The following is a 20,712-nucleotide window of genomic DNA, read 5'->3' as shown; positions in this document are numbered from 1 at the left end:
CATCAACGGGAATCGTGGGCCTGTAAGAAGCACATAAGCTGTGTAACTTGGATAAGCCCCTTCCCTGTTAACAAATTCTGCTCCACACATGTTCAGTCAATATGCTGTCACATTATAAAAAGAAACTTTTTCAGGACGGTTATGGAGCCCTCACTATCACAGAGATATATTTATACTACCATTCTGCTTCAATTTAAGCCCCTGACAGGATTACCAAAATGCCAGTGTTTGATACCTGACCGCTGGAGATGCAAAGCAGCTGTAGCTCCCAATAAATAGAGAATATTTACAGTCTGAGGTCGTTCTGGCTTGTTGTATGTGGCGTCTTTATCACTGATCTGTTTCTCCAAACATCTATCTTGCAAACACACTCAAAGTATTTTCTGTCATGCTCAGTCTAGACAGTCAGTCGACCCACAAGGCAGCACGTTCAGGGGATGCAAATCAGTGAGGAGCAGAGCACAGAGCCTGCGAGGCAGACACCAGGACTTGTTCTTCATTCCTAAAAATGCTACTGACTGGAAACTAAATCAGAGGCTTTTAGAGCACAAAACCCCACTAGCCTTTTTAGGTTGGAATTAAATAATAATAATGACTGCTTCTTTGGCAGCCCCCGGCAGCAGGACGGTGAGTTCTGTGGTGGGGTGGACTTTTTGAGGCAGTGGGAGCATCCCGGAGCCGGGAAAATCCCAGAAAAACCCAGGCGGGGGTCCTGCCAGCTCCTACACGCTGGTCCTGTGGGGCCTGACAGGAGGGGGGGGTCCCGGCGGCCACCGTGGGAGATTTAAAGAGTCCCCTGGGAGCCCCGTGACCTGGAGCACGGCAAAGAGGAGCGTGGCAAAGAGGAGCGGGGCACTTCGAGTGGCAGTTCGAGTGGGCAGGGCAAGAAGGCAGGGCGCAGAGAGGACCTAGGGACTAGACGGAAGACACTGAGTACGATGGTGACCACCCGGCAGAAGGTTAAAGCTGCCCGCCATGCTGCAGCAGGCAGGACGGATGCTGCCACCCAGCCAGAGCCACAGTGGGTGCAGCAGCTCCCCAGCCCCTGGGCTGCAGGCAGTGTCCCCTCCCACACCGGCTCGTGCCTCTGGTCCTGGCTCCACTGGTGAAAGCTGCACCCGAGTGGGGGAAATCCTTCACATGGTGGAGGAGCTAAGGGAGGAAGTAAAGAGGCTGAGGACCATCAGGGAGTGTGAGAGGGAGATTGACCAGTGGAGCAGGGCCCTCTCCCTAACTCAGCGGCTGCTGGAGCTGGTGTGTCTGAATATCATCCACCTGCAAACTGCATTGTTGGGGGAACAAGAAATGGGGAACGGCAGCAAGTTCCTGCCAGACGAAGGAAACGTGCTCCCCTCACCCAGACAGCAAAGCCCCAGATCCCCCTGGTGAACAAGTACCAGGTGCTGCATGTGGAATCCAACCCTGAGGATGAGGATGGTGGTTCCCACAGCCTAGAATCCTTCCCTAGGCTGCACCATCCTCAGAAAAAGATAAAAAAATCCTCCATCAAGAAGAAGAGGAGGGTGATTGTTGTAGGGGACTCCCTCCTAAAAGGAACAGAGGGACCCATTTGCAGACCGGACCTGCTCCACAGAGAGGTCTGCTGCTTACCGGGGGCATCAGGGAAGGAGGTAGCTAGAAAACTTCCTTCCCTGGTCCACGAGACAGACTACTGTCCTCTGATAGTCCAAACTGGTAACAACGACCTAGTAAACAAAAAGACCAAAACCATCACGAATGACTTCAGGGCCATTGGGAAAATGATGGAGGGCTCTGGGGCACAAGAAGTATTCTGCTCCATCCCAAGGCTAAATAGAGAGGAACGGGAGGCCAGGAAGAAGAATTCGATTAATTCCTGGCTCCGAGCCTGGTGTGAGGAGAGGGGCTTTGGCTTCTTTGATCATGGGGTGGCTCACGCACCCCCAGGCTTTCTTGCTAAGGATGGGACACGTGTGTCTCCTAGGGGGACTAAAGCCCTTGCTAGAAACCTAGCTAAGCTCATAAATCGAGCTTTAAACTAGATGTGAAGGGGGAGGGGGTTGAGCCCAGGCCAGACAGGAATGAGCCTGGACGTGGGGCACTGGTGATTGGGAGAGGGTGTGCTGGTGAGGACCACCAGTACCTCACCACACAGAAAGTGGGGGACAACACACCCCGGGGTGCTAAGGGAGATATGGGCACTCTGGAGCTAGCTACTCCAGTTACCAGGCAATTGGGAATAAACTCTGTTCCCTCTAAGAGGGCTGAAGGCTCGGCAGCTCAGCTGAAGGGCATTTACACCAATGCACGCAGCATGGGGAATAAGAAGGAAGAGCTGGAAGCTGTCGTAGGGCAAGGAGCCTATGATGTCGTTGCCATCACGGAAACGTGGTGGGACGACTCATATAACTGGAGTGCAGCTATGGTGGGTACAAACTCTTCAGGCGGGATAGGAAGGGTAGGAGAGGAGGCGGGGTAGCCCTCTTTGTAAGGGAGGACTTGGACACCGTTGAGGCGGATTGTGGTGATGAGGAGGTTGAGTGCCTGTGGGTCAAAATCAGAGGAGCCCACCAGAAGGTAGATTTTGTGATGGGAGTCTGTCACAGACCACCAGCCAAGGAGAAGCAGCTGAGGAGCTCTTCTATAAACAGCTGGAGTTAATCTCTAGATCAATGCCTCTCATTCTTGTGGGAGACTTCAATCTGCCTGATATCTGCTGGAGGTACTATAGAGCAGAAAGGAAGCAGTCTAGGAGGTTCCTGGAGTGCGTGGAAGACAACTTCCTTGCACAGCTGGTGAATGAACCAACAAGGGAGGGTGCCCTCCTGGACCTGCTCTTTGTGAACAGAGAAGGCCTTGTGGGGGATGTGGCAGTAGGTGGACGCCTAGGACTAAGTGACCATGAGATGACAGGGTTTTCTGTTCTAGGTGAAGTGAAGAGGGTGGTTAGTAGGACAGGAGCATTAAATTTCCAGAGGGCAGACTTTGAACTCTTCAGAAGGCTGGTTGGCAAAGTCTCATGGGAGACAGCCCTTAAGGGCAAGTGAGCCCACGAGGGCTGGGAGCTCTTCAAAAAGGAAATCCTAGCAGCTCAGGAGAAAGCCATCCCCATGTTCCGGAAAAACAGCCGGTAGGGGAGAAAACCAGCTTGGTTGAACAGAGAGATCTTGAGTGATATCAAGAAGAAGAGAAATGTTTATGGGCTCTGGAAGAGGGGACAGGCCTCTTGGGTGGACTACAGGAGGGAAGTGAGGTTGTGTAGGGAAAAAATCAGAAGGGCTAAGGCTCAGCTAGAGATCAGATTGGAAAAGTCTGTGAAAGATAACAAAAAATCCTTCTATAAATATATAAATAATAAAAGGAGGACTAGGGAGACCATACAGTCCCTATTGGACACAGAAGGAACAACAGTGACAGGGGATGAGGAAAAGGCTGAGGTACTTAATGCCTTCTTTGCCTCAGTCTTTAATTGTAAGGAGGGTCGTTCCATCTTTGTACAAACCCAGGAGCTAGAGGAGCAAAATGAGGCTCCCGTGATCCAAGAGGAGGTGGTCGGAGCCTTGCTAGCCCAACTAGACAGTCACAAGTCTATGGGGCCGGATGGGATCCACCCAAGGGTATTGAAGGAGCTGGCGGATGTGCTGGCCAAACCCCTTTCCAACATCTTCCAGCAGTCCTGGAAGACTGGGGAAGTCCCACTGGACTGGAGGCTGATGTCGTGCCCGTCTACAAGAAGGGTCGCAGGGAGGATCCAGGGAACTCCAGGCCTGTCAGTCTGACCTCAGTGCCAGGGAAAGTCATGGAGCAGGTGATCTTGAGTGTGATCATGAAGCACATGCAAGAGAACCGGGTGATCAGGCCCTGTCAACACGGGTTCACAAAAGGCAGGTCTTGCCAGACTAACCTGATCGCCTTCTATGACAAAGTGACTCGGCTGCTGGATGAGGGAAAGGCTGTGGATGGATCTTCCTGGACTTCAGTAAAGCCTTTGACACAGTTTCTCACAGCGTTCTGCTTGAGAAACTGTCACCTCTGGCCTGGAGAGGCGCACACTCTCCTGGGTGGAAAACTGGTTGGCTGGAGGGCCCAGAGAGTGGTGGGAAATGGAGTTAACTCCAGCTGGAGGCCAGTGACAAGTGGGGTTCCCCAGGGCTCAGTGCTGGGTCCAGCCCTGTTCAATGTCTTTATCAATGACCTGGATGAAGGCATCGAGTGCACCCCTAGCAAGTTTGCGGACGACACTAAGCTGGGTGGAAGTGTCGATCTGCTGGAGGGTCGGGAGGCTCCAAAGGGATCTGAACAGGCTGGACCGCTGGGCAGAGTCCAACGGCATGAGGTTTAACAAGGCCAAATGCCGGGTCCTGCACTTGGGGCACAACAACCCTGTGCAGTGCTACAGACTAGGAGAAGTCTGTCTAGAAAGCGGCCTGGAGGAGAGGGACCTGGGGGTGTTGGTTGACAGTGACTGAACATGAGCCAGCAGGGGCCCAGGTGGCCAAGAAGGCCAATGGCATCTTGGCTTGTATCAGAAATGGCGTGACCAGCAGGTCCAGGGAGGTTCTTCTCCCTCTGTTCTCGGCACTGGTGAGACCGCTCCTCGAATCCTGTGTTCAGTTCTGGGCCCCTCACCACAAGAAGGATGTTGAGGCTCTGGAGCGAGTCCAGAGAAGAGCAACAAAGCTGGTGAGTGGGCTGGAGAAAAAGAGGAGCGGCTGAGAGAGCTGGGGTTGTTTAGCCTGGAGAAGAGGAGGCTGAGGGGAGACCTCATTGCTCTCTCCAACTACGTGAGAGGAGGTTGTGGAGAGGAGGGAGCTGGGCTCTTCTCCCAAGTGACGGGGGACAGGACAAGAGGGAATGGCCTCAAGCTCCACCCGGGGAGATTTAGGCTGGACATTAGGAAAAAATTCTTCACAGAAAGGGTCATTGGGCACTGTCAGAGGCTGCCCAGGGAGGGGGTTGAGTCACCTTCCCTGAAGGTTTTTAAGGCACTGGTGGACGAGGTGCTAAGGGGCATGGTTTAGTGTTTGATAGGAATGGTTGGACTCGATGGTCTGGTGGGTCTCTTCCAACCTGGTTATTCTATGATTCTATGTGTGCCTTCAGTGAACAGATGCTTCGATGACTCTTCTAGGACCTGACCCTTCTCTAAACAGACCCCTCTATCACCAAACCCTTCTAAAACCTGCATAAATCTCACACTTCTACAACTCCACTCTTGCATGACCCAAATATTCTATGACGCTTTCAAGACCTTTATCTTCTATGACCCCACATTTCTGTGAATCTTTTAGGAGTGAGCTCCTCTACTACTCCCCTATGACCTAACTGTTCTGTGATGTGACTCTTGTCACACCCAAGTTTTCTGTCATTCTATTTTGAACCAACACTTTTATGACCCAACCTTTCTAGGACCCAAGTCTTCTACAACCGCATCAAGCTGTGTGAGAGCCTTGGCTCCAACCATAACCCTCCAGCCCTCTTTTTGGGATTACAAACAAGAATTGTTCCCAATTTGGTTCAGCAATGTGAGAATGTTCATGACACCAGTGTCATTGTAGCCAAAGCCAGATCCGCCTGCCCAGGGCCTGGGGGTCAGGGCTTGGCCTTTCTGTTTCATCCAGCAAACCCAGGCTTTTCTCAGCATCACAGCTGCCCGCAGCAACAGAAATACTGGGGGTTTCTGACATCCATGAAGATCTCCAGCCAAGATGGTACAGAGCTGTAAAAAACCCTCACCCTCTGAAACAGTTTGGGAATTGTGGATTCTTGGCACTGGGACTGCAGACACTGAGAAGCCCTTTTGCATTAGGTGCAGTCTTAACTTGAAAACTAGAACACCAGTACTGTCCACACTGTCCCCATGAGCCCCTGCTGCAGAGCAGGGCTGACTCCTCGCAGGCAGCGGGAAGAGGCTCTGCTCCTCCAGCAAATTCAGCTGGCACTAAGCAGGGCTCCAGGCACGGAGCTGGAGGAAGGGCTGCAAGAACAGGGGCAGGGTGTGTGCAGCAGGGGAGGGAATGAGAAATGGCTTTGATTTTTGCTCAGAGACGTCTCCCCTAACTTGTCACTGTCCTTTCCTCCTAAGATAGTTCTCCATGCCCAGAGGCAGCACATGTCCAACAGCAGCTCCATCACCCAGTTCCTCCTCCTGGCACTCGCAGACACACGGGAGCTGCAGCTCTTGCACTTCTGGCTCTTCCTGGGCATCTACCTGGCTGCCCTCCTGGGCAACGGCCTCATCATCATCACCATCGCCTGTGACCACCACCTCCACACCCCCATGTACTTCTTCCTCCTCAACCTCTCCCTCCTAGACCTGGGCTCCATCTCCACCACTGTCCCCAAATCCATGGCCAATTCCCTTTGGGACAGCAAGGTCATTTCCTATGCAGGATGTGTTTCCCAAGTCTTTCTCCATATCTTTCTCATTTCAGCAGAATATTATCTTCTCACCATCATGTCCTACGACCGCTACGTTGCCATCTGCAACCCCCTGCACTACGGGACCCTCCTGGGCAGCAGAGCTTGTGTCCACATGGCAGCAGCTGCCTGGGGCGCTGGGTTTCTCACTGCTCTGCTGCACACGGCCAATACATTTTCCCTGCCCCTGTGCCAGGGCAATGCCCTGGAACAGTTCTTCTGTGAAATCCCCCACATCCTCAAGCTCTCCTGCTCACACTCCTACCTCAGGGAAGCCAGGCTTCTTGTGGTCAGTGTCTTAGTAGCATGTGGCTGTTTTGTTTTCATTGCGGTGTCCTATGTGCAGATCTTCAGGGCTGTGCTGAGGATCCCCTCGGAGCAGGGACGGCACAAAGCCTTTTCCACCTGCCTCCCTCACCTGGCCGTGGTCTCCCTCTTTCTCAGCAATGCAGTATTTGCCTACCTGAAGCCCCACTCTGTCTCCTCTCAATCCCTGGACCTGGTGCTGTCATTTCTGTACTCAGTGGTTCCTCCAGCACTGAACCCCCTTATCTACAGCTTGAGGAACCAGCAGCTCAAGGATGCACTTAGGAGACTGATAACTGGATGGTTTCCTGAAGTAATGAACTGCTCATTGTCTTCTGCATAGCAGTTATCATGCAACTCATGGCAGGCCCAGACTGGCTTCTCTATTTGTTGTTGGTGTTGCTGGCTTTTCAGTTGCAATAATGTTGTCATTCTGGTTTTAATTCACTGTCTTCTCTTTTCTTCCTGATTGGCTGTGTTAATGAGGAGCTGTGCTCTCTCTGTGTTTAAAGATTGTAACAGATTGTAACTGTCCTATATACTACTTCAAAACACTTTACAAGGTATACATAAATTTTTAAAAGGGAAAATGCAGTCAAAACAGTAGTGCATAAAGACTTGGTTCGAGATGGTGAGGTAAAAACTTGGACCTAGAGAAGGGTGAAAGAGGGGGAAAATATAAAGGAACAGTTACTCGGGGGGAAGAATTCAACTGAGATGCTACTTTTCAAATGATAAGTGAAAGGGAAATTGTGCTTTGGCTGATCTTTATACTCTTCCTCTTTGAGAAGTGTAACTGATTACAGCATTGTAACTCCGTTGCTCAAGGGAAGGTCAAGTTAAATATTCCAAAGGTGTGCTTGCATCTGAGCGTTAATGATTAAAGAAATTAGCCAACACTCCTTCAGAGGAAGAGTAGCATGATTATACTGTGCATGTGCCATTCACTATTAGTAATGACTTGTAGATCTTGGTTAATTTAAACCAGATAGTTTGGGTACTAGTCCACAGTACGTGTGAAGCATCTAAGAAAATAAAGGGATAATCAATGACTTTTGTTTCCTGATATCTTGTCTCCAAGGCCTTTTTGGAGCTGTAGGGACAGTTCGTGTGGTGGTGGGTGGAGGGGAAAGGAGTCCCAGCACCGCAGCACTGCCAGGCACCAGCAATATTTCACCTGGATGTCCCTCCATGAACCGAGGTCCCTGTGTCCATTTCTCATGTTGTGAGGCAAGAGTACTTTTATATTTTCCGGTCCTGGGCCATGAGGAGGTGATGGATGAGTTGGGGCTTAGGCTGTCAATTGTGTCTCAGAAACTCAGAATCCAGTAGGAAACATCTGACTGTGAAGGGGTTGGTGAGGTCAGTTCTGTCTCTGGAGGTGATGGGGCAGCAGCAGGAACATGGCTGGGAAAGGAGCTCTGGCCAAGCCCCCACAGGACCTGTGCAGGGTTAAGCCTTGGATACAGGTGGAAAACACAGCGGAGCCTCCTCAGGGCAGGACCGTGCTGGCAGCGTCACCGGGCAAACCCCTTGCAGTACGGGGGCATCACGGGTCCTTCACACTTCGGCACCTGCCAGGATCTGCTGACAGTGTCTCTGGGGCAAATCCCTTGTGCTCCTTCTGTTGCCCCTGCAGTGTCACAGGCACAAATCCCTTACAGTCAGGGGGCACCTCGGGCCCTTTGCCATTTCTTCTGCCCACAGGGATTGCATGAAGTGATTATTACAGTTTCTGGAAATTTCTATATGGGCACAAAATCTGATTTTATTATAAAAATTTATGACTGGATAAGGGTTCAGTGGTGTCTGGGGATGACGTGCCATGTGCACAAATAGGTGTTAAGCAGCCTGCAACCAAGCACCAAGTGCAGAGAGAAGCAAATGCAGGAAGGGAGTGTTCCGGTAGGACCCAAATACAGAAAGATATGGAGAGCTAGGATGATGTCAGGGGAGAGGAAAAGGTAACACAGTGGAACTTGTCAGGAAGAAGGAATGTCACGGGAAGGGTAGTGGATGGGCAGGAGTAGAAGAGATGGACAGAGGGCAAAGCTCACCCATCGCCTGGGGTGAGGGGCCAGTGCTGGAGCTGGCGATGGGAGAGACCAGTGCCCTGGGCACCTCCCCAGTCTGTCCCTGCCACCAAGGGCACCCACCGGCCTCCTCTCTCCGGCACCTGCCGGGCTGGGCTCTGCCCCTCTCGCCCTCTGCAGCCTGTCCTCCCTGCATGGTCACACAGCTCAGCCAGCACTGCTGGTGTCCTCTCCCGGGCCCTTTCCAGCTCAGCCCCGTCCCTCCCAGCTCTCCCCACAGCCCTGCTTTCTCTCCAGCCCCACAGAGCAGCCCCGCCTGGGGCCTGGAGTCAGCGATACAGCACTTGGGAAACAAATCCAACTGGAGTGAAGGAGCAGGGGGCAAGGCATGGGGCATGGGGCATGGGGCAATGCACAGTCAAACTAAAACGGGACCACCTGGGCTGGGAACATCTCTCATGTGGAAAATAACCAGAAGCACAGGCTCCACCTCCGAAGAGCAGGAGCTGACAGAACCGTCAAGAACTGGAGGCCCTGCCATGGAGATTAAACTCCGAGCGATGACTGCGCAGGAGCAGGCACGGACACACCTGACCTACCCTGGCCGTGGGGCAGAGTTTCCTCTCCGGCAGAACCAGCACCGGGCACTGCGAAGGCTGAACCGCAGCCGCTTTGTTTCTCACGCACAGAGCAAGGTGCAGGCAGCTGCCAGCGGAGAGACCACCTGCCTCCTCCAGATCCTCCTGGAGAGAGAGCCCAGAGGGTGCTTGTCCTGGACAGCAGAGAGGTCTCCTAGGACACCGGGCAGCGTCACAGAGCAGCATCACAGAGGCCACGGCCAGAACCATGGTTGGGGTTGGAAGGGACCTCAAACATCCATCTAGTCCAACCCCCCTGCCATGGGCAGCAACATCCTGAGAGGGGCAGAGTTAGGATTTGGGCCATCAAAATTGTGGATAACTCTCAAAATGAAGCTTTGTTGCCTGAAAGAGTCTTGGGAAGATAAAAATTAGCTTTTGGAACCTATAACTAAGGGTTTGGCCTCTGAAACTGAGGCACTGGAAATTCAAAGTCAGGCATTGGGCCTTGAGAATGAGGCTCTCAAAAGGAGTGATTAGACACAAAATTCGAGTTTAGACTCTTACAATGTAACTTTGGGTCATAAAAATCTACGGGTCCTAAAAAACAGGTTGGAACCCTGGAACTGAGGATTTCAGCACCAAACGTAAGATGTTGGGCACTAAAGGGGTGGGTGTGCTGCTACTCGTGAGTCTTTTGGCCCTGCAAGGGAAGAGAATCTCTTGGTTCCTCGGTGGCCCCAAGAAACGAAGCTCTGGTCCCAAATGCAGGGCTTTGGGAGCTCCAGTGCAGGCTTCAAGCTGTAAAAGAGGGGGTTCTATCCTTTACACGAGACTCTGCAGCCTCCAAAGAAGGGTTTGGGTCCTACAAATGCTGCTTTGAAACTGAAACTGAGGGTTTGAGCCTGACACAATGTTTTGTGCCTTAAAACGATACCTGTGATTTTTGCCTGAAAAGCAGGCTTTGGGGACTAAAAATTAGCTTTTCAGACTTCCAGAGGCTTTTGTCTCCAGAAGAGAGTCTGTGGACAGAAAATCAGACTCCATTCCTTAAGAATTACACTCTGGGCCTTAAAATGAGTCTTTGATGCTCAAAAAGGGGATTTGAGCTCACAAAGGAGGCCCTGTACCCAAAATCAAGGCTTTTGGACCCAAAAGGGAGGTGTTCCCCAGTCCCCCGTGCTTTTGCCAGGCTCAGGGGGAGCTGTGGGCACTGAGGGCCAGGGGGAGGGGAGGGGGGTGCAGAGCCATTGGCTGGAACGGGGGTTCTGCACCAAAATGAGGGGATCTGGCCCCAAAATTGGTCTGGGGGCACTAGCAGGAGGCGCTGGGGACACACCAGGCTCTGGCCCCTCTGTCACACCAGCACAGAACCATTAAGGCTGAAAAGCCTCTGGGCTCCCCCAGCCCCAGCCCAGCCCCGTGCACGGAACATCCTGAGGTGTCAAATCTTCTCGGTTTGAACTCCCAGGGGTGGAGAATCCCCCGCTGCCCTGGAGCCTCGGCCAGGGCTGCACTGCGCTCACACAAAGGCATTTTCCCTCCTGTCCAACCCAGAAGGATCCCACTCCTCTGGACAAGAAGGTGGATGTCCCCAGGTGCCACAGGAGCCGTGGCCGACAGATAGCTGAGCCCATGGAGCTGGTCAAATGACAAAATCCTTTCTTTTAATCGTGACCTCAGTGCATTTTTGATGTTTAAACTTCCTCTGTGGATGCTGACATGGACTGAGCAGCCTGGTCTTTTATCATTAAAGGTGACAGGTGGTGGTAGACTGGTGGGGTGTCAATCTGCTTGAGGGAGGTGGCAAGTGATGATATTTGCATTGGTTTTAGGTTTGGGTTTATGTTGGATTTTTGTCTTTTTTTCTTTCACCTATTAAACTATTTTTAGCTCAGCACACAAGTCAAAAATCATCTCCATGGAGCAGCACGTGCAGAGACCTTACCGGCTGAGGAGTGCCCCGAGGAGGTTGACCTGGGCACCAGGACACCTGCTTGTCCTTATTCACAAAACAACCTCCACCAATCCCTAGCCCATTCAAAAGGGATTTTCTAAAGAAATATTGACCTTCTCCTGGTACTTCCTCAGCCTGCAGAAGACAATGCTTCAGGGAGACCTTATTGCAGCCTTCCAGTACCTGAAAGGGGTCACCAAGAAAGCTGGGGAGGGACATTTTACAACCACATGGAGTGACAGGATGATGAGAAATGTTTTAAATGGCTGAGGGGAGGATTTAGATTAGACATTAGGAAGACACTCTTCACAAAATAAGGTGGTGAGGCAGCGACCCAGGTTGCCCAGTGAAGCTGTGGCTGCCCCCTCCCGGAAGGTGTTCAAGGCCAGCTTGGATGGGGCCTTGAGCAGCCTGGTCCAGTGGGAGGTGTCCCTGCCCATGTCTACGGGGTGGAACTGGATGGGCTTTAAAGTCCCTTCCAACCCAAATCACTCTATCATTCTGGAAAGCATGGAAATATAAACTTTAAACTAAAATATAATTTTCTTAGGTGGACTTTGAAATTTTCCTGTTTAACCGCACTGGGAAATGACTCCAAGGAGCTGTGCAAGCCTTGAAGACCTTAAGAAAACCACAGGAAGACAAAGAGCTCATTAAGTCTTTCTGTAGTTTGATGAGACTCAGGGTGGATTTGCTGCTAAGTCCTTGAAGGATCACTGCTGAGAGGAGATTGAGGAAACATCTCAAGAAGTCAAAAGCAAAGCTGAATATTCCTTGACGTCTTAACTGGTCTCAATGGGGACTGCTAGTGACAAAGCCTCCCCAGGGACTCGTTAGAGCTCAGAATTAGAGGCCATGACTGCAGGAATGCAAAGGCGCTGTGCAGGGAGCTGTGATGCTGAGAAAAGCCGGGGATTGCTGGATGAAGCAGAAAGGCCAAGCCCTGAGCCCCAGGCCCTGGGCAGGCAGATCTGGCTTTGGCTACAATGGCACTTGTGCCATGAACATTTTGCCAGTTCCTCCTCCTGGCATTCACAGACACACGGGAGCTGCAGCTCCTGCACTTCTGGGTCTTCCTGGGCATCTACCTGGCTGCCCTCCTGGGCAACGGCCTCATCATCATCACCATCGCCTGTGACCACCACCTCCACACCCCCACGTACTTCTTCCTCCACAACCTCGCCCTCCTTGATCTGGGCTCCATCTCCACCACTGTCCCCAAACCCATGGCCAATTCCCTTTGGGACACCAAGGTCATTTCCTATGCAGGGGGTGTTGCACAACTCTTTCTGTTTGTCTTTTTCATTGCAACAGAGTATTATCTTCTCACCATCATGTCCTACGATCCCTATGACCGCTACATTGCCATCTGCAACCCCCTGCACTACGGGACCCTCCTGGGCAGCAGAGCTTGTGTCCACATGGCAGCAGCTGCCTGGGGCGCTGGGTTTCTCACTGCTCTGCTGCACACGGCCAATACATTTTCCCTGCCCCTCTGCCAGGGCAATGCCCTGGAACAGTTCTTCTGTGAAATCCCTCAGATTCTCAGTTTCTCCTGCTCACACTCCTACCTCAGGGAGGTTAAGCTTCTTAGCCTTAGTGCCTGTTTAGCATTTGGCTGGTTTGTTTTCATTGTGGTGTCCTGTGTGCAGATCTTCAGGGCTGTGCTGAGGATCCCCTCGGAGCAGGGACAGCACAAAGCCTTCTCCACCTGCCTCCCTCACCTGGCCGTGGTCTCCCTGTTTATCAGCACTTGCCTCTTTGCCTACTTGAAGCCTCCATCCACCTTCTCCTCATCCTTGGATGTGGGGGTGTCATTTCTGTACTCAGAGGTGCCTCCAACACTGAACCCCCTCATCTACAGCACGAGGAACAAGGAGATCAAGGGTGCAGTGTGGAAGCTGATAACTGGATGGTTCCCTGAAGCAATCAACTGATGTTCTCTTTCTGCATAGCAGTTATAATGAAACTCATTGCATTCCCAGTCTGTCTTCACCATTTTGTTGTTATTACTGATCTTTCAATTGTGTTAATGTTCTCACCCCTTTTCTCTTTTACTGTCCGCTTTTCTGGCCAAGTACCTTTCTAACTGAGGAGTCATTCTCTCTGTGGTTTTAAAGAAAGTACAGACCTTCAACAAATTATATGTTTCCTGAGCCCCTTACTTCAAGTTCCTCTTTGGACCAGTAGGGACAGTTCCTGTGTTCGTGGGTGGAGAGGAAGAGTCTCAGCATGGCAGCACTGCTTGATCTCCCAGAGCTGTTCTCTTTTTGCTTCCCCACTCTCCTCCTCACCCCTTGCCTTGCTGTCAGGCCTGAGGGCTCTGAGCTTGGTCACAGCCGTGCTGCGTGGCAGTGCTGTGCCCGCAGGCAGGGACAGGCAGTGGGCACTGGTGGGACAGAGCTGCCTCCACAACAGCCTTTCCATCCATGCCTCCTTGCCCTACAACAGCCTCCAGCTCCTCCTTCTTATGCCCCAGGCTGCGTGCCTTGGTGTAAATGCCCTTCAGCTGGGCTGGGGAACCCTCAGCCCTCACAGAGGGAAGAGAGCTCAGAGCCAGGCGTTAATCAATTGCTGCTTCTTGACTTCTTGCTCCTCTGTATTTAGCCTTGGAAAGGAGCAAAATATTATTTGAGCCCAGAGCCTGTGGGGACAGTGAAGCGTGAGGATCCCCCGGGACCCTAAACCCGCCCCCCAAAACCCCCAACCCGGGACCCCCCTGGGCAGCCCAACCCCCCAGGACCCTAGACCCTCCCCCCCACATCCCCCGTGTCCCCTAAACCCTGGACCCCCCAAACCCCACATCCCACAGTCCTGGGGACACCCACCCTCCCAGGATCCCCCCCCGCCCTTGGGACCCCGGCAAGAAAGGCTCTGGGGGGTCCCGGGGTGTGGGGGACACGGGCATTGGGGGCGTGCAGGAGGGGCTGGGAGCTGCCCCGGGGATTGCAGAGCTGGGGGGGCCGGGGAGGTCCTGGGGCTCCCCACTCCCTTTTCTCCCTTTGGCTTTCGCCTCCCAACCCTCGGCGCCGGGATCTGCCCGGCGACCGGTGACGTCACGCGGCGCCTCGGGCCGCCATTGGCCGGCGGGCGGCGGCTCCGCCAATGGGAGCGGGCGGGGCGGGGCGCGCGGCTCGGCCCGGGCTCGGCGCCGCGAGAGGAGCGGAGCGGGCGATGGCGTCGGGCTGGGCTGCGGCCCCGGGGCTGCTGCTGGCGGTCCTGGGCGACGTGGCGAGCGGTGCGAGGGGGCCCGGGGGCTCGGGACCCTGGCCTGGGCTCACAGACCCCCTGCCCCCCCTTTTCCTTTGGCTTTGGGACCGGAATGACCCCCTGAACCCCCATTTCTGGTCCCCCCATGTCCCCCACCCCGTGGACCCCCCCTCTCCTTGACTCCAGGGAGTATTTGTCTGTTTTTAAGGCAAGGTCAGGCAGAGCTGGAGCAAAGCTGCGAATTAGCTACTTTTGGCTGTTGTGAAATTCGTAACAACATTAAAAGTAGACCTTGGAAAGTAATAGAAAGTAATAGAAAACGCCTAAGATTTCTGGGAAGATTTATACATAGGCATGGAAGTGGGAAATTTCTTGTGTCCCGGCTTCTGTCTCGCTCGCTGCCCATGACCGGTGGAGATCAGTGCCGCACGTTCCCAGCCCTGAGCAAGGATGCTCGCTTTCTAAACCTCCAGAAGGAGTCTCAGAGAGTTGGATTTGCCAGAATTTTTGGGATCAATGGGGAGAGAGGAAACGGCCTCGAGCTGCTCCTGGGGGAGGTTTGGGTTGGGTCTTGGGGAAGAGCTCGGGGCTGGAGACGCAGTTTGAGGTCCCAAAGCTTGGTTTTTGGGTTAAACCCCTCCTTGACAGGTTCAAAAGTGCGTTTTGGGGCTTCAAAGGCTCATTGGAAGGGCCTGGAGCATCATTCTTAGGGCACAAATCCCGATTTTACGCGTACAACACCTCAGTTTTAGAGATAAAATTCTCTGAAAGGGTTCAAAAGCTCATTTTTAGCTGCCAAAGCCTTCATTTCGGGGAACAAAGCCTCAGTTTAGGACTAAGTCCACAACTGTGCGGGCTCAAATCATCCTTTTGATCTTCTCAAGTCCCATTTTTAGGGCTCAAGGCCTTCGTGTTTTGTGCCACGGCGTCGTTTGTAGGTACAATCCCTTAGGTCAGCATCCACAGCCTCGATTTCAAAGCGCCAGCTGTAGACCCAGACCCTCCATTTGAGGATTCAAACTCTCATGGTAAGGATCCAACCTGCTCTTTTACAGCTCAAAGCCTCCACTTCAGCACCCAAAGCCCTGCGCTCGGGACTAGAGCTTCATTTCCTGGGGCCACGGAGGAACCAAGTGGCTCCTCTCCCTTGCAGGGTCCAAAAACTCATTAGTAGCGCCTCACCCATCTCTTTTAGTGCCCCAAAGCCTCCTGTTTGGGGCTGAAATTCTCATTTCTAGGGTTCCAACCTGTCTTTACAGACCCACATCATTTTTTTAGGGCCCACAGTTATATTTTGAGAGAGTGAAAACTCGCTTTTTGTGTCTAAACACTCTTTTGTCTCTAAAAACACATATGATGGCTCAGAGCATCAATTCTAAGGCCCAAAGTCTGATTCTGGATAACCAAAGCATCAGCTTTAGGGGCCAAAGCCTTATTTGTAGGTTCCAAAATCTCAGTTTTACCTTCCAAAGCCTCCTTTTCAGGGAACAAACCTTCATTTTCAGAATTGTGAGGGCCCCCATCCTCATTTTGAGCCTCTCAAGTACTGCTTTTAGGGTGTAAAGCCTTTGTGTTTGCTACCACAGCATCTTTTTAGGGCACAACCCCCAGTTTCAGGGTTCAAAGCCTCGATTTCATTTTGAAAGTCCCATCTTCGAGGCCCAAAGCCCTCATTTTGAGGGCCCAAACTCTCATCTAAAGGATCCAACCCCCTGTTTTCAGCTCAAAGCCTCCACTTGCCAGATGTCCCCAGACTTGTGCTTTCAGCCTTCAAACCCAACCTGTGCAGGCAGCCTCTCTGCTGAAAATTCGCCCCCCATAGCCACACGAGAGAGGCTCTTTCCCACACGTCACCGAGTTCCTAACACATTTTATTGAAGATCTCCAGGTGTCTGGCAGACGCCTGCCCAGCTGGTGGGATCCTGATTGTAAACGTTCCCTTGACTTTCCGTTGTAGAAGAAACAGAAGTCACAGGGCTTCATCTTGAGGTTGCTGGTCTGAGGAGGGGCTGCAGGGGCCGTTTAGTTTCGAGCTGTGTCACAAGTCACCTGGCCACTTTGCAGCTGGGCTTCTTAAACATCGGAGATGAGTCTGTGGAGAGAAAAGGCTGCTGAGGCCTCCGCTGCAGGTGGGCACAGGGACTCTCCTCCACGGCACGGAGCTGGCACAGCTTCCAAGCGCGGGCTGGGAGCTGCCGGCACAGCGTGGCCGAGCGGGACACCAGCACCTGGTGGCACCACCGAGCATGGGGATTGCCTGGGGAGCAACAGATGCTGGTGTGTGTCCCTCTTCTCAGGGCAATCTCAGCCCCTGCTCTTTCCCACCCCAACCTGGCTTTCTCCACGCCTGTTGCTCCTGGGGCTGCTCCTGTCCAGGCAGGGTCAGCTTGAGCCAACCCTGGCTCCAGTCAGAGCGCTCCCAAGAGGAAGGCACGGGAGTTCAGACAGCAGTTAAAGCACCGGACAGCAGCAGAAGAGTGTTCTGTCCAGCCCCTCACTCGCCGCTGCCCAGCAGCCTGAGCAGCGATGCCTCGTGGCTGGGAGCAGCCCTGGGAAGGCAGCAGTGGGGGGAATCAGGGACTCACTTTACTCTCTTCCTCCTCAGCCAGATGACGAAGCAGCACAATAAAAACGTAAGTACCATGCATCCCAGAAATCCTGCTATGACTGACATAAAGTAGATTTCCCCATCTTTGAATGTGTGAACACCTTCATCATTCTGGGACTCGTGAACACTTGGGGCCGTCTTGCTGTCTGCACCTGGAGGAACAATTCAGAATGTCAGTCTGTCCTGTGGCCCTCTGGAGAGCTCTCAGCACGTGTGGCATGGCCAGAATGTTCTCTGTTTCCCTCCAGCCCTGGTGCCTGCAGGCTCATTCCCAGCTGGGACAGGTTGTCACACTGAACAAAAATCAGGCGGCAAGAGAGCTCGTGGGGAGCGTGGCTGCCTGGCCACTTGCTCCTTTGAGGGACATGGACAAAGCATGTGATCACCCCATCAAAAGCGAACAGCAGAACATGGGGGGATCATGGAACGGGGTGGCACACGCGGTGCAGGTCTGTGTTCTCACACACACAGGAGAGGCAGCTCTCCCGTGGGGGCTTTGAGCTGGCGGCTTCCAAAGGGGGTCAAAAGCCGTGACGTACCCGTGTGATGTCCCTGCACGTCATCCTTGGGACTCAGCCGGGACGCTGGGGATTTGTTGCCTCCAGCCACGTCTGTAAACAAAGAGAAGAAAGCAGCTCCCATGAAATATTCCAATCTACTTCTTCCAATTGGAATGGTGCTGAATGCAGTTCAAAAGCGGGATTGCTCCATATCTCTCGTCTCTCCCTTCCACTCGGGACCATCGTGCTGTCCCTGCGTGCCTGCACCGTGCTGATCCAACACCAACCAGGCATGGAGCTTCCTGGAGAAATGACTCCCTGGAGCTCCCGGCAGCTCTAAGCTCAGCCCCCCCCAGCTCTGCAGGCGGCACGGGGAGCAGCGCAGGGAGGGAGAGGCCAGCAAAGATCTTCCCAGGGCAGAGCAGCCAGGGCACAGCCCCGACCCAACCCTCTTCTACACATCAGAGCTCTGGGCAGGGAAATAGGAAGGAAAATCTCCTATGAGCCCCCAGGGCCACTCACTCCAGTGACGAGCTGCGGGGTCACCCTGAGGCTCCTGGACAAGATGCGGCTGAGAAGCCAGGTGGCCTTTGCTTAGGGGCACAGCTGGAACCCAGCCCGTTGCCATGAGATTTTGGGACCCACTTCTTTCCAGGGACCCGCAGTGGAGCTGCCACGGCTCCCCCAGCCCAGCCTGGCCCCGCCGCTCCCCCAGCCCTGCCCCATCCTGACCCCAGCCCCGCTGCCACCCCGAGGAGCGCTGGGCACAGCCACACGCTTCCCCAGGCTGGGTGCCGGCCCTTCCCACTCACCTGATCCCCGTGCTCGCCACGGAGCAGCCTGAACGCCCTGGGCTTCCAGAACTATCAAAGCAAGGAATATAACAAGGCTGATGGGGACCACAGTCCCCTGTGCGTGCACCATGCTGCTGCTGCTGCTGCCGCTGCTGCCGCTGCTGCCAGCACTGCTGAGCAGAGCCCATGGCACAGCACAGCACCTCCCGGCGTGGGCAGCGGCGTCTGTGACCTCATAGTCCAGACCCCAGCCACCCCCGCCCCTCGCCAGGCACCGGCCCCCGGCACCTCCTGAGCTCAGGGACTATTCCTTTTCCTCCATATCTGGTGACAGATGTGTTGCTCTTCATCTTTAATTTTTGTTATTATAGTAAAGAATTGTGCTGCACGCCCAGTCTGGACGTCCTGCAATGTTTGGATACATCAAAAGAACCAGGCTTTTGTGTATTCCTCATGGTAATCTCAAGGGAGAACGTCACAGGGCCACCACAGCGTAGCTCTAACTGGTGAAGAGGCTTCTGTAACAGATTATTCTTCATCAAAGATAATCTGAATTTATTAATACCAAAGAAATTCGCTAAAACTGCCACTTTCATCTGTGGTTTGGTTGCCCACAGAGCTGGGAAGAAATCCCTGCTTGGTGTGTTCTCCAGGTCAGAATTTAACTTATTCACACAATCACGAAACCACAGAATCACTTGGTTAGAAATCACCCCCATTGCTCATTGACCTCATTGCTCTCTCCAACTCCCTGAGAGGAGGTTGTGGAGAGGAGGGAGCTGGGCTCTTCTCCCAAGGGACAGGGGACAGGACAAGAGGGAATGGCCTCAAGCTCCACCAGAGGAGGTTCAGGCTGGACATCAGGAAAAACTCTTCACAGAAAAGGGTCACTGGGCACTGGCAGAGGCTGCCCAGGGAGGGGGTTGAGTCACCTTCCCTGGAGGGGTTTAAGGGATGGGTGGACAAGGTGCTGAGGGACATGGGTTAGTGATTGATGGGAATGGTTGGACTCGATGATGCAGTGCGTCTTTTCCAACCTGGTGATTCTATGATTCTATGATTCTGTGGCATAAGAAAGACCTAATGCCACAAAGGGAATCTGGGGAGGTCCAGGCTGGACACAAGAAGAAAGAAATATCAGTGCAAGGGCAGTGCTGTGGTGCCACACATCGCCCAGAAGGAGCCTGGATCAGTCGAGGGCTTTGTGTCTCAAGGAAGAGCCAGGGAGGACAGAGATATCAGCAAAGGAAGGTGACAGCAAGGTGGGGCAGCCAGGGAGATCACTGCAGCCTGGAGGGCAAGAGGCACACGTGATGTGACACCATGGGACAGCTTGTGGTGGAGAGGACAGAGGGATGTGGAAAGCTGAAAGCTCCCAATCAGAGCAGCCCTTTCATGACTTTGGAGATGGCTGTTGTCTCTGCTACTGATGCCTCTGAGGCGACAAGCAGCCTTTCCAGCCCTGGGGCCTCATTGCCTCCTTGTCCATATTCAGGAGGCTGGGAGGTGTCGTACCATAGTCCTGCTCTTGGCATTGCCCATCTCCACATGCCAGTGAGCCAGGAAAAGCCCCGAGGGCACTGGAACAGGCTGCCCAGTGAGGTGGTTGAGTCGTCATCCCTGGAAATATTTCAAAGATGGGTGGATGAGGTGCTCAGGGACATGGTTCAGTGGTTGATAGGAACGGTTGGACTCAATCCTCCAACCTTGTGATTCTGTGATCTGAGGGATGAGTAAGGGACAGGACCTCCCTTCGCAGGATCTGGGGGTCAGGGCTTGGCCCTTTGTTTTAATGAAATGCATCCAGGTTTACTCAGCATCGGAGCCACCTTGACCTTGTTTCTCCAAACCTTTTGTCACTGCCGTCAATTTTCTGCTCTAACTGGAGCCTGGGGATACTTTCTCGGCAGGGTCCCTAAGTGGGACCCATAAACACTGCAAGAAGGTTTGGAGTTTGAATTTGACTCTTGAGAGGTTTGTTCGGCTTCTGCTGAGGGTCTGAGGTTCATGGGGGGGGCTCATTAAAATGCCTTGGGCTGTTCCTCTGCTGCTGAGCTGGTCTCCTGGGGCTGAGGGAGCTGGTGGCCAGGGGCAGCGCTACAAAGAGCCAGGTCTGTCCAGGAGCAGCTCCTCTGCCAAGCCCAGCAGGGCTGAGGGCACTGCCTGCAGGCAGCGAGGGGAGAGGAGGGAGCAGAGAGAGGGGAAAGGCAGGTGGGGTGGGAGGATGCTGAGAGCTCCCTGACAGAGGAATCCTTACAGCCCTTTACGTGGTGACTCTCTGGCTGTAGGACAATGCAGATGTGGTTCATGGAGGGATCTCCTCAAGG

General features: G+C 53.4%; 1 protein-coding gene across 1 annotated transcript; it reads left to right on the top strand.

Moving 5' to 3' along the window:
• The first annotated feature begins 6,091 nt into the window (after positions 1-6,091).
• On the top strand, positions 6,092-7,048 carry LOC138734062 (olfactory receptor 14A16-like). Its single transcript, XM_069881622.1, has one exon. The coding sequence runs from the start codon at positions 6,092-6,094 to the stop codon at positions 7,046-7,048; it is 957 nt and encodes a 318-aa protein (XP_069737723.1).
• Positions 7,049-20,712: the final 13,664 nt, after the last annotated feature.

Source organism: Phaenicophaeus curvirostris, unplaced genomic scaffold, assembly GCF_032191515.1.
Source record: "Phaenicophaeus curvirostris isolate KB17595 unplaced genomic scaffold, BPBGC_Pcur_1.0 scaffold_55, whole genome shotgun sequence".
In the NCBI taxonomy this organism is placed as follows: domain Eukaryota; kingdom Metazoa; phylum Chordata; class Aves; order Cuculiformes; family Cuculidae; genus Phaenicophaeus; species Phaenicophaeus curvirostris.
This window is presented reverse-complemented; position numbering and strand designations above follow the sequence as displayed.

Coding starts and splice junctions, on each gene's coding strand:
- LOC138734062 (XM_069881622.1), top strand. CDS start 6,092: ATGTCCAACAGCAGCTCCATCACCCAGTTCCTCCTCCTGGCACTCGCA.